Source organism: Giraffa tippelskirchi, chromosome 8 (assembly GCF_054371585.1).
Source record: "Giraffa tippelskirchi isolate mGirTip1 chromosome 8, T2T-mGirTip1v1.2.pri, whole genome shotgun sequence".
Classification (NCBI taxonomy): Eukaryota; Metazoa; Chordata; class Mammalia; order Artiodactyla; family Giraffidae; genus Giraffa; species Giraffa tippelskirchi.
In genome coordinates, this window is record NC_137282.1 from 144,302,667 (window position 1) to 144,318,841 (window position 16,175).

Genomic DNA, 16,175 nt, shown 5'->3' on the forward strand with positions numbered 1-16,175 from the left:
GCAAGATGTGTCCTAAGGTAACTCCCTCTGCTTTATGCCATTTCAGCTTATGAAAAATTTCATAGCTCTCAGGTATTTCCTACCTGAGCCGTGAAACAAGGCAGAATAAAGTAGAAGTGGTATGATGGCAGTAAGAATGAACAACTAGCACCTCCAGAGTTTTTCTTGGGTGGTTATTTATTTATACTGTCATAAAAATATGAATATAGTGAAATACCCCACTTTTATACACTTTCTACCTTTTAAACTTTCCAGTTTCTCAAGTCCTCCCAATAGTGGAAAGTATATTTCATTCAAAGTAGAAGACAATACCAATGTTTTTTAGACTGCCCATTCCAAAGGTTGCAAAGATAAACTAAAGCATAGTGAGGACATAAACATCCAGATGATTATGTGTGAGGTACAGTGATGGAGCTGAGCTTGAGATAACTACTGGCTTTTAGCATAAAGTCATAAAGATGTAGGAAAAGCATTAAAGATACTCTGCTACCTGATGTCTCTTCAATCCTACTACGAATATGGGATCAAGTCCAACTGGCATGCTGGATGGTCAAAGGTATTTCTGAGATTTTTTTCCTAGAGGTAACTGGAGGAGTGGGTATCACTGGAATTCAGAAAGAAAGGGGTGGGGGGAAGAGGACATATCAATAAAGAGTAGGATTTGAGGGCACAGATACACATTTTAACTCTTTCCTAAATACTATGCCTTTTTTCTAAGTTGACAAAGTGAGCCGCAAGGCCTAAAACTTCATATGCTGCCTTGACATCTTTGAGCCTCATGCGTGTGTACTCAGTCGTGTCTGACTCTTTGTGACCCACGGCCTGTAGCCCACCGGGCTCCTCTGTCCATAGGATTTTCCAGGCAAGTATACTGGAGTGGGTTGCCATTTTCTCCTCCAGATCTTCCCAACATAGAGATCAAACCTGCATTTCCTGCATTGGCAAGTGGATTCTTTCCCACTGAGCCACCTAGCTCTTTTTGAGCCTCAGAGGGACCAAAAGCCTAACCATCAATTCTTCCACTCTTGCTGTATATGCCTCCCACCCAGCAGCAAGTGACCCCACTTGGCTAGTTCCCCATCAGCTGGACTAGCTACACTCTACTTGGTCATCAACCTACTGGGTTTCACCTCCTTGCCTCTCCATGAAATTATTCAAACAAGCCAATCACATTCTCCCAAGGAAACCAGGCATCACCTCATCTTATTACTATGAAGCCTGTAGCCCAAAGCTCCGGTTTGTTTATTCTGCTCCTAAGTGGCCCTCCTCCCCTAGGCTGTGAGAACACATGACTAATAAACTCTTGTCAATCCCATCTGTCCAGAGTCAGGTGTCATGTGTTTGGCCATCCCCAGAATCTTAGGGTGGGACTTCCTCTCTCACCAATAGGGTGAAGAGGAGGCAAACAAAACAGCAAGCTATGTCATTGAGTAGTTGGTTTTAAACTTAACATAACTAGTTAAATAAGTACTTAGCTTACCCCTCATTTAGGTAACTTTAAAAACAATGTCATTTTCCTCACTCATCCTGCTAAAGTTCTCCTTTGCACAGTATGCACACTTAACAGTCTCAGTGGTCCTCCGTTCAAAATCTGTGTCATCAGGATACTCAGGGTATGTGATGAGAGTGACTTCAAGGAACAAAAGTGCTGAAGGACCACAAAGGAGAAGGATCAAAAGAATGGGAGAAAGAAATAGCAGCATCCATAAAAGACTCAGCCCAAAACGTGGTCTGCTCCAGTGACAAGCTACCAGCTTCTTTCAATCTGCTGAATGATACCAAAATGTCTTCTAGTTTGACTACCTAGAATAACAATGATAATGGAGACACCACATCCCCAATTTCTTCAATTTATTACAAAATGATTAGGTCTGTATTCAGCATAGCTTTCTAAAGTGTTCAGTAAGGCCTGATTAAAGGCTTTCTTACGATTAGGATATAGACACAGACTTCTGCCCTCTGTGGATCCTCTGATGACGAACAAGGCTTGACCTCTGAATGAAGGCTCGGCCACACTCCTCACACTGGTAGGGCTTCTCCCCAGTGTGGATCCTCAGGTGCTGAGTAAGGCTGGTGCTCCCTCGGAAAGCTTTCCCACATTCCTTACACATGTAGGGTTTTTCTCCAGTGTGACTTCTCTGATGTTCCATGAGGCCTGACCTCTGAGTGAAGGCCCGCTCACACTCATTACATTTGAAGGGTTTCTCTCCAGTGTGGATCCTCAGATGTCCAATAAGGTGTGAACTTTGACTAAAGCATTTTCCGCACTCTTTACACCCATAAGGTCTCTTTCCAGTATGGATCCTCTGATGAAGAACCAGGCCTGTGTTTTGACTGAAGGCTTTCCCACATTCATTACACCGATAGCGTTTTATTTTATTATGAATTTCCTGGTGTGAAAGAAGGGCTGATTTATAACTGACGGCTTTTCCACACTGATTGCATTTATAAGGTTTCTCTCCAGTGTGAATTCTCCAGTGTCGAACAAGCCCTGAGCTCTGAGCAAAGGCCTTTCCACATTCCTTACATTTGTGTCGTTTTACTCTTGTGGGGTTGACCTTTTGGTGTTCTGATTTACTTCTACATTGAAAAGTTTCTCCACACTTTGGATCCTGGAAAGCATCCAATGAATTCCTTTCTGCAGAAATCTGCTTTGGGGCAAATTCACCAGTTGTATTCCTGGCCTCACCTGCTGAAAGAGCAAGTCGATTATTTAAGAGCTGCATATCCCACATAAGGGTTTGGAAGTAAGATTAGTAATAATAATTGTTAACATTACTAAATGCTTACTAACAGCAAGGATTGTGCTAAATAATCAAGAACTATCATCCTAAGGGTTTGACACTTACTGTACTTATGAGTCTTAGAGAATAAAAATAAATAAATAAAAGGCTTTTGGGCCTCAGTCCAGATCTAAAAACTCAGAATGGCAGGAATGAAATACAAATTTCCCAAGAGTCTTCAAAGGGTCCCTAATGAACATACCCTCTTGTATTCATCCCTTGTGTAGTCCAACCCCTCCCCACACAGGATCTAGGCTGGCCTGTGACTTGCTTTATCCAACAGAATATGGTGAAAGTGATCATATATCAGTTCAAGGACTAAGACTTTTAAAAGATGCTTTTGAGATCCCTCAGTTACCATGTTAAGAAGTCTAGTTACTCCACTAAAGAGATACATGGAGACTGACAGAATGAGATAACCTGAGGCCCATCCATCTCAGAATCTTGCTAAGCGCAGTTTTCTAGCCATCTCCTGATAAGCTATGAGATGTGAGTGAAGTATCTTGAGCATCACAGTCTAGGCAAGTCCTCAATACCTACAGCTTCATTTGATATCATGTACAGCAGCAGAACCACTTTGTTAATCCCAATCAATCCACAGAATTGTAAGAGTTAACATAATGGTTGTTCCTTTTAGCCACTAAGTTCTGGAGTGGTTTGTTACATGGAAATAGATAGCTAAAACACCAAGTGATCAGTCAGCTTGTGGTGATGCTCACAGCAATACAATAAGCTAGGTAATAGAAACAGAAACTGAAACACAGAAATTAAATAACTGGTCTGTGATGTGATCCAGATGTTCAAGCTGGTTTTAGAAAAGGCAGAGGAACCAGAGATCAAATTGCCAATATCCGATGGATCATCGAAAAAGCAAGAGAGTACCAGAAAAACATCTATTTCTGCTTTATTGACTGTGCCAAAGCCTTTGACTGTGTGAATCACAATAAACTGTGGAAAATTCTTCAAGAGATGGGAATACCAGACCACCTGACCTGCCTCTTGAGAAACCTGTACACAGGTCAGGAAGCAACAGTTAGGACTGGACATGGAACAACAGACTGGTTCCAAATAGGAAAAGAAGTACGTCAAGGATGTATATTGTCACCCTGCTTATTTAACTTATATGCAGAGTACATCATGAGAAACACTGGGCTGGAGGAAGCACAAGCTGGAATCAAGTTTGACGGGAGAAATATCAGTAACCTCAGATATGCAGATGACACCACCCTTATGGCAGAAAGTGAAGAACTAAAGAGTCTCCTGATGAAAGTGAAAGAGAAGAGTGAAAATGTTGGCTTAAAGCTCAACATTCAGAAAACTAAGATCATGGCATCCAGTCCCATCACTTCACGGTAGATAGATGGGGAAACAGTGGAAATGGTGGCTGACTTTATTTTTCTGGGTTCCAAAATCACTGCAGATGGTGATTGTAGCCATGAAATTAAAAGACGCTTACTCCTTGGAAGGAAAGTTATGACCAACCTAGACAGCATATTAAAAAGCAGAGACATTACTTTGCCAACAAAGGTCCATCTAGTCAAGGCTATGGTTTTTCCAGTGGTCATGTGTGGATGTGAGAGTTGGACTACAAAGAAAGCTGAGCGCCGAAGAATTGATGCTTTTGAACTGTGGTGTTGGAGAAGACTCTTGAGAGTCCCTTGGACTGCAAGGAGATCCAACCAGTCCATCCTAAAAGAGATCATTCGATCATTGGGTGTTCATTGGAAGGACTGATGCTGAATCTGAAACTCCAATACTTTGGCTGGCCACCTGATGCAAAAAGCTGACTCATTTGAAAAGACCCTGATGCTGAGAAAGATTGAGGGCAGGAAGAGAAGGGGATGACAGAGGATGAGATGGTTGAATGGTATCACTGACTCGATGGACATGGGTTTGGGTGGACTCAGGGAGTTGGTGATGGACAGGGAGGCCTGGCGTGCTGTGGTTCACAAAGAGTCGAACACGACTGAGTGACTGAACTGAATTGAACTGATTACATGACTAGCCTGGCCTGGAACCCAAGTTAATTTGAATCTAAAGACAGTGCTTTATTTTTATTACAAAAAGAATAGATACTCAAGGTAAAAATTTCAACAGTATAAAAGGCATAAAAGTAAAAAGCCCAAATCCCAATTCCTTCTCCATCACCTTGTGTCCTTTTACTTTCCCGAGGTAATCACTATAATTTTGTTGCCTATGTAATAAATAGCCTATTTTAATCTAGTGACTGTTAATTTCTCACTGCATTTATAGAAATATTTTTCCTTCAATATTTTCACACAATGGCCAAAAGATTTTTACATAAAGACATCCACTGATCAATGTTTAAAATAACAAAAATACTGGGAAAAAGTCTAAATGTACATCAGTAGGAGACCATTAAATTAATTACAATACATGTATGCAACAGAAAACTAAACACTGAAAAGAATAAAATAACTCTTCTGATAAGATTGGTGTGTGAAAGCTTGATAAAGGAGATGGTTGGGGGACTGGGCTTTGGATTGGTTGGATTGTATATGAAAGGTCCACAGTTGTTAATTCTTGGGAATGGAACTTTTATTTTCATTTTATATCTTTCTACAGCACTTGACTTTTTAAAATATAAACTACCACTATTGTCCTATGATAATAGCTAATTAAAACATATAATACTAGGACCCATTGTGGTAAATCTATGGTAGATCTGGGCATCCGTATTTCTTAAACAGTTCCATAATGATTTGGATTCACAGTTAGAATTGTAAACCACCATAACAGCCCAGTTAAAAAATACCACATAGCCCAATTCAAAGTGAAATCAACTTTAGATATGCTCACTTTGTAAATAAGCTTTTGGTGTTAAATTTATTCTGCTATTTCTAGATACAACTTTTTTTTTCTTTTTTCCACCAGAAATACTACTTTTAGCAGATGCTATGCTCAGTGCTTCTAAAAGATCACCAAGATTCATGCTGTAAAGCTTACCATTCTCTTGCAGAGGAAAGTGCTCCCAAGGATCACACTTTAGCTGGACGAGCAGTGATTCATTTGTAAGGTTTGCAGGTCTCACTTCCTTCCATAGCACTTCTTGTTTGTAACGTGCACTGGCTTGGACCTAAGGACATACCAGTAGAGCTGGTTTTATGAAAGGATCAGAAAGATGGCAATAGCTAATTAAACCTCAGAATTTGATTAAAAATACATTTCCTACAGGTATAGAAAGAAGAATGAAGAAACTAGTGTCTTAATCAGTAGAGTATTAAAGGGAAAACAGAAAGATAATGCTTCAGCCCAGAAAATAATGGTCATAAATCCCTCTCCTCTTGCTTACTCATGGCCCCTATCTTTCCTGGTAGACCCCTGGTGAGCTCACAAATGAACAATGGATTACCCTTTTCCCACCTGTTGTCCTTTGTCTTCAAGTTCTGTCTCCAGATTTTCCAGCACAGTCACCACTTCCTCTCCACTCCTTGGATGATACTCCCATACCCTGGCCTGAACCACCTCTGGCAGGATGCTCAGGAGCTGCTCCAACACCAGCAGCTCCAGGATCTGCTCCTTGCTGTGCCTCTCAGGCTGCAGCCACTTTTGGCAGAGCTCCCGGAGCCGTCTCAGCGCCTCTCGAGGTCCAGGGGCCTCTTGATAGCGGAATTGTCTGAAGCGCTGACGGAGAAGCTCCTGATAAGTGTGCACATTCCCTAGTTGTCCAGGCTTCTGCTCCCAAGCATGGTTCTCCTCTTCCTCCAACTTCACTATTCTCAGACCCTCCTGCTCCTCTAGAGTGTGGACCACAGGCATCAAGACTGCATCCTCTCTCAACTTGGTGGACATCTTAGACTGCAGTGGCTCAGGATAGGATTCACTTGGCTTACATCCCAGGAATCAGGCAGAACCTTAGAAGCAGAGCACTCCTGTGGGAGGAGAACCCACTATTAAAACAGCAAAATAACCAGAGCAGTCAAGAACCTATGTTATTAGTAATGCAGACTCACTGCCAAGGTGATGTTCCTGAGTAGTGGAATATTATAAGACAATATTCCTGAGACCCACAAAAACAGATAACAATTATTGAGAAAGGGCACTTTGCTGCTGATGTACAAAATGCGACATAAATATTAGTATCAGAACTCCTATTGTGGGAAATAAGGCCACATTCTTAGAATTTAAATACTTTAGTTTATAAAAACTACATTACAGGAAGAAAGACACATGACCCAGAGGCTATGGGATCACCACAGTCCATTTGCCAAGGCTTTCTTCCATGCATATTCATAACCTACCATCCCTTCCTAGAACTGCTTCAGCAGGACCGGATGGATTTGGGGACACTCCTGTATAGTCAAAGCACATGAGCAGAGTCAAAGTTATTTTTCCGGTAAAACCTTTATCATCTTTAAAGGAATCAAGCTACTTATACAGAAGAGTAAAGCACTAAAGTTCCACAAACCGGTTATAGTCTTCATTCAGGGAGTAAAGCAATAAGTACCTCTCCGTCGGATGAGACACCCCCAGCACCCATAGTGTATGAAATAATGAGAATCAGCAAGCAAAATCTGAGTCGTTTGTGCTATACTATAAAGTAAAAAAAAAAAAAAAAAAAAGCGACAAATCCAAATCTAACGATAGAGACAAGTCGTCACTGAAGCTCATTGCCAAACACCGTGTGCACTTGTTGGGGGGAGAACAGGACACCCACGCTGCAGAGAGCCCTCCCCGTCCCACTTCTGCCCCTCGGGACAACACAGATTGGAAATTCTGCAGCTTGGCTGGGGAGAAGTACGACCGCTCACCCGCAGCTCTGGGGATGGCTGGCGCTCCCCGGAGACTAGACCTGGCAAGTAGGTAAGAGAAAACTGTAATCACCATCCCGCCGGACCAACCAGGAACCCAGAACCACAGAGCAAAAGGCGCCCGGGACCATGAGGCCGCTTCCGGTGCCCGCCTAGGAATCCGGAGGCATGGTTCTCTCTATGATCTTGACTGCGGGGTTTGCTACCTTCTCCTGGTACGGCCAGGGTGGGCGCAGCACTTCTCTCTGGCAGTTTGGATTTTTACTCCCGTCTCTCTCCCACTGGCTCATGAAGAAATCCGAGCCGATCCAAAAAGGTCAAATCACCCACAACGTTGCTGCTGCAGTTAGCTACAAGCCTTTTTTGTAGTGTACTTATTATTGATGAGTGAAAAGTTCTTTTTACATTCTGGGTATGAGCTGTTATAGGAACACCAGATACTGGTTCCCACTTCCCTTTTATTCCGTTATGTCTTTTCGCTGAAAAATAGCTTTAAAAAAGTTATAGTCTTTAAAGAGTACTTTTAGGTTTATAGAAAAAGCTTCCCATGTCCCCTCCAAACCCCATTCCTGGCTACATACAAACCCTATTATAATTAACATCTTGCGTTAGTGAGGTATCTTTGTTACAGTTAGTGAGCCAATATTGATAAAGTATTATTAACTGAAGTCCATAGCTAATATTATGTTTAATATAAACTGTGTAGTCCATTCTACAGGTTTTGGAAAATATACAACATGCATCAACTATTACAAGTACTATACTAAACAGTTTCGCTGCCCTAAAAACTCCCTATGCTCCACACATTTATCTTTCCCACACTCCAAGCCCCACAGCCCCTGACCTTCCTACTGTCTCCATACTTTTGCCTGTTCTACAATGTCATGTATTAATAGTTGGAATCAGTTTGTAGCCTTTTCAGACTGGTCCCTTCACTTAGCAAAAAGCATATAACATTTTCCCATGTGTTTTCTTTTTTTTCTGGCTACACCATGCAATATGTGGGATTTAGTTCCCTGACCAGGGATCAAACCCAGGCCCCTTGCACTGGGAACACAGAGTCTTACCACTGAACTACCAGGGAAGGAAGTCTCTCTCCACGGATTTTCATGGCATGCTAGTTCATTTCTTTTTACTGCTGAATATTCTATTATCTGGATGTACCAGTTTGTTAATTCACTCAACTACTAAAGGAAATCTTGCTTGCTTCCAAGTTTTAACAATTATAAAGAAAGCTTCTATGAACATCCTTGTGCAGGTTCTTTTGTGGACATGTTTTCGATTTATTGGGGTAAATACCAAGGAGTGAAAACTGCTGAGTAAGAGTATGTTTATTTTTGTAAGACACTGCTGAACTGTTTTCTGAAGTGACTGTACCACTTTTGGATTCCCACCAGGAATATATGAGAATTCGTTGCTCCACATCATCAGCATTTGGAGTTGTCACTGTTTAGCACTTTAGCTATTCTAATAGGTGTGTGGTGGTATCTTAACTTGCAATTTCCTAATGACATATGATTTGGAGCATCTATTCATGATTATTTGCTATTTGTATATCTTCTCTGGTGAGGTGTTTGTTCAGATCTTTTGCCCATTTAAAAAACTGAATTGTTTTATTGTTGAGTTTTAGGAGTTCTTTGTATATTTCAGATGCCAGTATATTTTTTCTTTTCGGCTGCACTGCATGGCATGTGGGACCTTAGTTACTGGACCAGAGATCAAATCCATGCCCACTGTGTTGGAATGGTGGAATCCTAACCATTGTAACCATTGACCACGAGGAAAGTCCTCCAGTTTGTTTTTTAAAAAACCTATTTTATTATAGTTGATTTACAATGCCATGTTTAGTTTCAGGTGTACAGCACAATGATTGAGTTATATACATAGCCATACAAAAGAATGTATGTATGATATACATAGGATTTTGTTCCAGTGTGGATTTTCCAGTGTATAAGATTGAGTTTTTGAGTGAAGGTCTTCTCACATTTTAATATTTATGGGTTTTCTGGTAATAAATACTGGCTTCCAAATGAAGGCATTCCCCCACTCACTACATTTATAATGGTGTTCTCCACTGTGGGTTCTTTGGTGAGTGACCAGACTTGAAACACAATGAATCCATATACTCTTTATACAGGTACATTTTCTCTTCAGTGTGGATTCTCTGATGTTTAGCAAGGCTATCACAGAACTTAAAGGCTTTGTCACACTCATGACACAAATAAGGCTCCTGTCCAAAATGAATTTGCTTATGTTTGATGAGATTTAAGCTCATACAGAAGGCTTCTGACACTGAAGATATCCCTAAAGGTTCTCTGTTGTCTGACAAGAACATTTTAGTGTCTGAAGGTATTGCCACATTCTTTATTCTCATGAGACTCTTCCCAGGATGGCTTCTCTGTTGTTTAATGAGACTTGGATTATACGAAGTTCATTCCAAGTTGAGGATCTACAGGGCTTTCTTTAACTTTGGACATACTGGTGCTTGGTCAGGGCTGCTGGGGTGCCGGGGTTCATTTTATTAGGGAGGGGGTATTTTTGAATGACTAACTTCCACTCCCTTTACAATGAGTGGCTGCTACTTTTATTACAGTTGAAGTTGGAAACTCTACACAAGCTGAATGGAGAATTTCCCACACCCAGAGCATTGATAAGACTGAGTGAAGCTAAAGTCGTTCAGTTGTGTCTGACTCTTTGCGACCCCATTGACCCCGTGGAATTCTCCAGGCCAGAATACTGGAGTCAGTAGCCTTTCCCTTCTCCAGGGGACCATCCCAACCCAGGGATTGAACCCCAGTTTCCCGCATTGCGGGCAGATTCTTTACCAGCTGAGCTACAAGGGACTGAACTTCAGGGTAAGTTCTCCCAGGTGTTCTTAGGCTTTTTTATCTGAGTGCTATTCTCCCTGGTTTGAAGGCAAAGTAAATTGTGTGTCCAAATGGGGCTCCTCCCTCAGTTGGGTAAATTATTCAGAAGCCTATGAACTGGTCCAATGTGGAGCCCCTGATGATGTTTCCATTTGATCTTCTGAACATCTCCCTGTGTGTTAGACTTCTGGAAAATTCTGCTTTGAAACAGACTCCTTGTTTAAGGCCAGGAGTTACCATCTGAAAGAACAGGTTGATCATAATGTTAGCACCTTTTCCCCAGAGGCAGAAAAAAGGTGTCAAATGTGACATATATCAGAGTAGCCTAGGAGAGAAGTCACATAAAACAAAACTCTTTCTGTGCTTAAGTTCTAAGTAAGAAAATACACTTGCTTTTCCTTTAATTGCAGCTTTTCAGTATTTTCTTCCTTCTGTTTCTTGGGTTTATTTTACTGTGCTCTAAGATCTCAAAAGGGATGTTTAGAGCAACTTCCCTTTTTCAGCTTTGCTTTTATTCTAAATATAGCATCTAAACTTTTAAATGAAATAATTTACCCTAAGGAGCCTGAAAAAGTACTTGGAACAGATTAGATAAATGCAAACTACTCATTATTAGTCTTATCACTAATGTAAAGCAGAAAGGAGGAACTGGTGCAGAGACTCATTTATTCAAGAGCTCTTGTGGACATAACAATACATAAAGTAGTAGATTAAAAAAGAAGTCATCACATAACAAAGCATTTTACAATCTATTTGGAGAGATTATAAAAATCTCAAAGCTGTAGGGGATATCAGAGAATACCTGGCCTCTCTCCTTATTTTTAAGGATGTAAAACTGAGACCCAGCCAGGTGGATTAGCCTAAGTAATCCTAAATGGATTACTTTACCTCTTAGAGGTAAAGACAGATTGAGACTGAAGAAGACTTAAATCGCACCTTTAAAGTTTTTAGCAGCACAGTGTGTTAGTCGCTCAGTTGTGTCCGACTCTTTGGAACCCCGTGAACTGTAGCCTGCCAGGCTTTGCTGGCCATGGAATTCTCCAGGAAAGAATACTGGAGTGGGTTGCCATTTCCTTCTCCAGGGGACCTTCCCAACCTTTTAAGGCCCACTGTAGTACGTAAACAACCTTCAGATTAAATTTTCATAGTGTAGCACAGTGGTTAAGAGAAAAGATGGTCAAGTTGAACTTCTGGTTTCAATTCCTTGTTCTACCATTTCTAGCTGCACGACCTTGGGCAAATTACTTAATGTCTGTTTCTCAATTTCTTTAGCTGTAAAATGGGAGTACAGTTAAGTCCCCTACATACAAACGAGTTCCATTCTAAGAGGATGTTTGTAAGTCCAGTTTGTTCTTAAGTCCAACAAAGTTAGCCTAGGTATCCGACTAACAGTCGGCTATATAGTACTGTACTGTAATAGGTTTATAATACCTTCCACACAAATACATAAAAAACAAACACAACAAATAAAACATTTTAATATTACAGTACAGTATCTTGAAAAGTACAGTACAGCAACAGTTACATCACTGCTGCTTTTATGCTTGCTTCTGGACATCTTGGGCTTGAAATAAAGATACTATACTACTGTACTCTATACAGTACTGTAAAGTACACAAAAGCATAACCACTTGTAGAGGATGCACATACATGACAATGTACATCAGACAGGTGAACTAACTTATATGACTGGGAGAAAGTCAATTCTTAGGTAGGTTGATAAGAAGTCCGGGGTCCCCGAGGAGGAGAAAGGGGTCTGGGGCTCTTGAGGAGGAGTCATACTTCTCCTTCTTGAGAACTCTCTGACTAATTCTGTAATCTTAAAATGTAAATTGTGGGAGTGGGTCTAGTTAGACCTTTACAATCTTGAGACATTCTTTTGATTTACTGTAATAACAACTGAAAAAGTATATAGCTCCCTTGCTAAGACTAGTGAGGGGGCACTTTCTGCCTGCTTCTGATGTCTACATCAGAAGCTGTCTCTGTCCTTTTTCACTGTAATAAAACTGCCACACAAGAGCCCTGAGTGGTCAAGCCTGGTCCCTGATCCTGAAGCTAAATTTTCTTCTTCGGAGATCACGAATCCAACACCATTCACCGTGAGCTATCAACTATACGTGTCATGCATGTTCGAATCTTTGAAAGTTCACAATATGAAAGTTCATACGTAGGGGACTTACTGTATAGTAATATGTATCTCATATCATTATTTTTTATTGAGAAAAATACACATATAAGGCACTCAAAGAAAGCCCTGGCACAGAAAGCATTGCATAAACATTGGCCAATATGGTAGATACACTATCTAAATGATAGATTATATTACTTTCCTTAGTTATTCACTGTCCTCTATGTAAGCTTTACTTTTTTTTGACCATATGGATAGGGGAAAAAAGCTTGGTTAGCTGACTTGCTTTGACTAACAAAACCTAAGGGGAATGACATATGCTCCTCCTGAGTAGATGCTTTAAAAGTCATCATGTGGTCCTACCTCTGTTTTTCTTTTGCCATAAGCATAGCATATTCAAAGCAGAAATACTCTTCTGGCCTGGATCCTAGAGTAGTGAGAATGTGTTGCATTATAACACAAGCAAAAATGAAACACAGTTAAGCCTTTACTTACTTACTTGCAATAGCATTAGCAGAGGCCCAACAAGAAAAAAGTGCTGGCTCCTGCAGTTTTTTGTTCTTATCCATAGAACAGCGGCAGGCAAGGGTCAGATGAATCAGGACAGGTGTGAGGATTGTCTCACTGCCAAGACAGTACCAAAAAAAAAAGACTCTAATATTTCCAGATTTAAAGAGGATATGTTAGTCTCCACCAACCAACATCACTTCCAATTTCAAAATTTAATGTTTCATCTATAATACTGGTAGCAACAATAACAACAAAACGTTTGCATATAAAAAAGTAAAAATTATGTTGGAAATACCGAGGTTTGCACTTACTAAACCACAACAAACTACATTATGATATAATTTACCTTATGATTTGTAAAGCTGCATTCTCAGAAGTGGGTATGATTTTAGAGACTGAGTCGATCATTATGATGGTGAAGTCATTTTTCATTGACTTCTCATTTCTCTGATATTCCAAGAAACTGAAGTGTCAACTAAAGCATTAACTTTGTCATACCCTTCTTCTGGTGACAAATTCTGACTTGAAAGGAAAAAAAAAAAGGCCTTTGTAATATCTTCACCATGTAAGTCACTGATGACACTTTCCTTTAGCGTGTATTTTCTGATGTTTAGTAAGATTAGAGCTCCCACGGAATGCTTTTCCACACTCATCACACTCGTATGGTTTCTCTCCAGTATGGATTCTCTGGTGATGAATAAGCGTTGAGATTTGGCTGAATGCTTTTCTGCATTCTCCACACTTATAGGGCTTTTCTCCAGAATGAATCCTCTGATGATTAATAAGGGCTGAGTTCACATAGAAGGCCTTCCCACACTCCTTACACTCATATGGCTTTTCTCCTGTGTGGATTCTCTGATGTTTGATAAGGGCTGAACTCACACTGAAGGCCTTCCCACACTCATCACATTCATAAGGTTTCTCACCAGAGTGGATTCTCTGATGTTTGATGAGGTCTGAGCTCACACTAAATGCTTTGCCACATTCATTACATTCATAGGGTTTCTCTCCATTGTGGATTCTCTGATGTATGATCAAGTGTGCCCTCACACTGAAAGCTTTCTTACACTCATTACAAGTATACGGTTTCTCACCAGTGTGGATTCTTTCATGCACAGTGAGAGTTGAGCGTACACTGAAGGCTTTTCCACAGTGATCACACTCATAGGGTTTCTCTCCAGTGTGGATTCTCTGATGTCGAACAAGGCCTGAGCTCTGAGCAAACTTCTTTCCACATTCACTGCATGTATACCGTCTTTCTTCTGCAGACCTCGCCTCATGATTTTCTAACTGGTCCTCATACCAGTTATAAGAAGCTTTTTCATTCTCAGGAATCTGTAAAGTATCCCCATTATATGTGCTGGGGACCTTCTGGTGTGGATCCATCCTTACAAAAATCTTCCCTTCAGAATTAACACCTTGTTCATACCTTTGGCCTTGATTCCTGAAACAATAAACACACCTTTCAAATGCGATTTATTCCCTGAAGCTAAAGCAATATGACCTGGGTTTGATCCCGGAACCCTGGAGAAGGGAATGGCTACCCACTCCAATATTCTTGCCTGGAGAATTCCATGGACAGAGGAGCCCGGTTGGCTACAGTCCACGGGTTTGGAAGAGTCAGATATGACTGAGCAACTTAAAAAAGCAATATGATGTGATAAAGACTTAACTAGGACTCTCAAACATGTTCCACAAACCTAGGACACACTGATCAAATGTGGTCAGGTCAAATGTTTTTATTCATTTGGTACTACCACAAAACTACTGGAATGAACATCTGACTAATATACTATTTAAATATATACTTTAAAAAGGCAACTCAAACACAAAATCTGGGTTATGAGTATATAAAAATAACATAGTTTCTACTTAAGACTTTTTGTCACATTTAATTAAATTGGGAAACAAGATAGGAGTTGAAGAGATTTGCAGAGAGTAGAACAGATGACGGAGCACAGGAATAGAGAAGGCAAAAAATTAGAAATTCAACTGATATTGAATTAATTTGGGAAAACAACAATAACACCATCATTGTTTTACCACTCACAAGTCCACACTATTTGTGTTGGAAGAGAGATATGGAGATTAAATAAGCTCTGTCTACTGCTACCACTACTACTGCTGCAGCTGATGTGGCTACAACAGACAGTATTTTAGCAACAGGGATGTTTTGTCTCCTCTGGAATTGTGACAGAATAGATTCTCCATCTCTCCAAAGAAGTATCCATTCCATCTTTGTAATTTAGACCAATGTGTGGATAACTTGTTGGATTGTTCCCACTCTCTTATACCCTGACAACAACACTACATCAATTCTATCTCCAAACTTAAAAAACTTTTGCTTCAAACTCAAATTCCACAAATTATCACCCTCTGCCTTTTTCCATTTTACAAGTTGTTTTATGTGTCAACAGTCATAAGTTGACAGTGTGAACCCTTGGTAAGAATAGCATTTCACCTCTGTGGTCTTCCTCCCTCAAACCTCTAACCTCAGTACAGTAATGAGAAAAACATCAGTCAAATTTCAATTGAGTAGCATCCTACAAAAAACCTGACAAGTATGCCTCAAAAATGTCAAGGTCATCAGAACCAAGGAAAGTGTGAGAAAGTGTCACAGCCAAGAGGAACATAAGGAGACATGACAATTAAATGTAACATGGTATGCTGGATGGGATCCTAGAATAAAGAAAGGACATTAGGTAAAAACTAAGGAAGTGTGAATAAAGTATGGACTTTAATAATAATATGCAATAGTAACTCAAGAGTTGTGATAAATATACTACATAAGGTAAGATGTTAACAATAGGGAAACTAAATGTGGGGGGATATAAGAACTCTGTACTACTTTCACAATTTTCTGTAAATCTAAAATGACCAGATCTCGAAACTACTCCAAAAGTTTTATTAAAAAATTTGGCTGTTTTTGAACAGGAAATATACAGTTCAAAAGTCAAAATGATCTAAAAAGATACAGAGAAAACTTGTTTCCACCTTGATTCCCCCTCAGTTTGCCACCTCCACAGGTAGCCAATTTTATTAGTTTCCTGTATCTAATGTTTCTTTACACAAACATGTATATTTTAAGCCTCTAATTTCCTAAATTCAGTTTCAA

At 40.2% G+C, this 16,175-nt stretch overlaps 1 protein-coding gene across 3 annotated transcripts in view; it reads right to left on the minus strand.

Moving 5' to 3' along the window:
* Positions 1-16,175, minus strand: part of ZKSCAN8 (zinc finger with KRAB and SCAN domains 8) — a 55,505-nt gene that overhangs the window by 13,008 nt on the left and 26,322 nt on the right. Inside the window, exons 7-9 of one of the 3 annotated variants that reach the window (XM_081522999.1) lie at positions 13,693-14,312; positions 9,697-9,838; positions 1,947-2,544 (exon numbers count right to left, since the gene is read on the minus strand). In XM_081522999.1, coding sequence (XP_081379125.1) covers positions 1,947-2,544; positions 9,697-9,838; positions 13,693-14,312 — 1,360 coding nt within the window. Of the gene's footprint in view, positions 1-1,946; positions 2,545-6,219; positions 6,677-9,696; positions 10,663-13,049; positions 13,175-13,406; positions 14,505-16,175 lie in introns of those variants that run through there. The other 2 variants (XR_014062893.1, XR_014062892.1) reach the window with 2 other exon arrangements.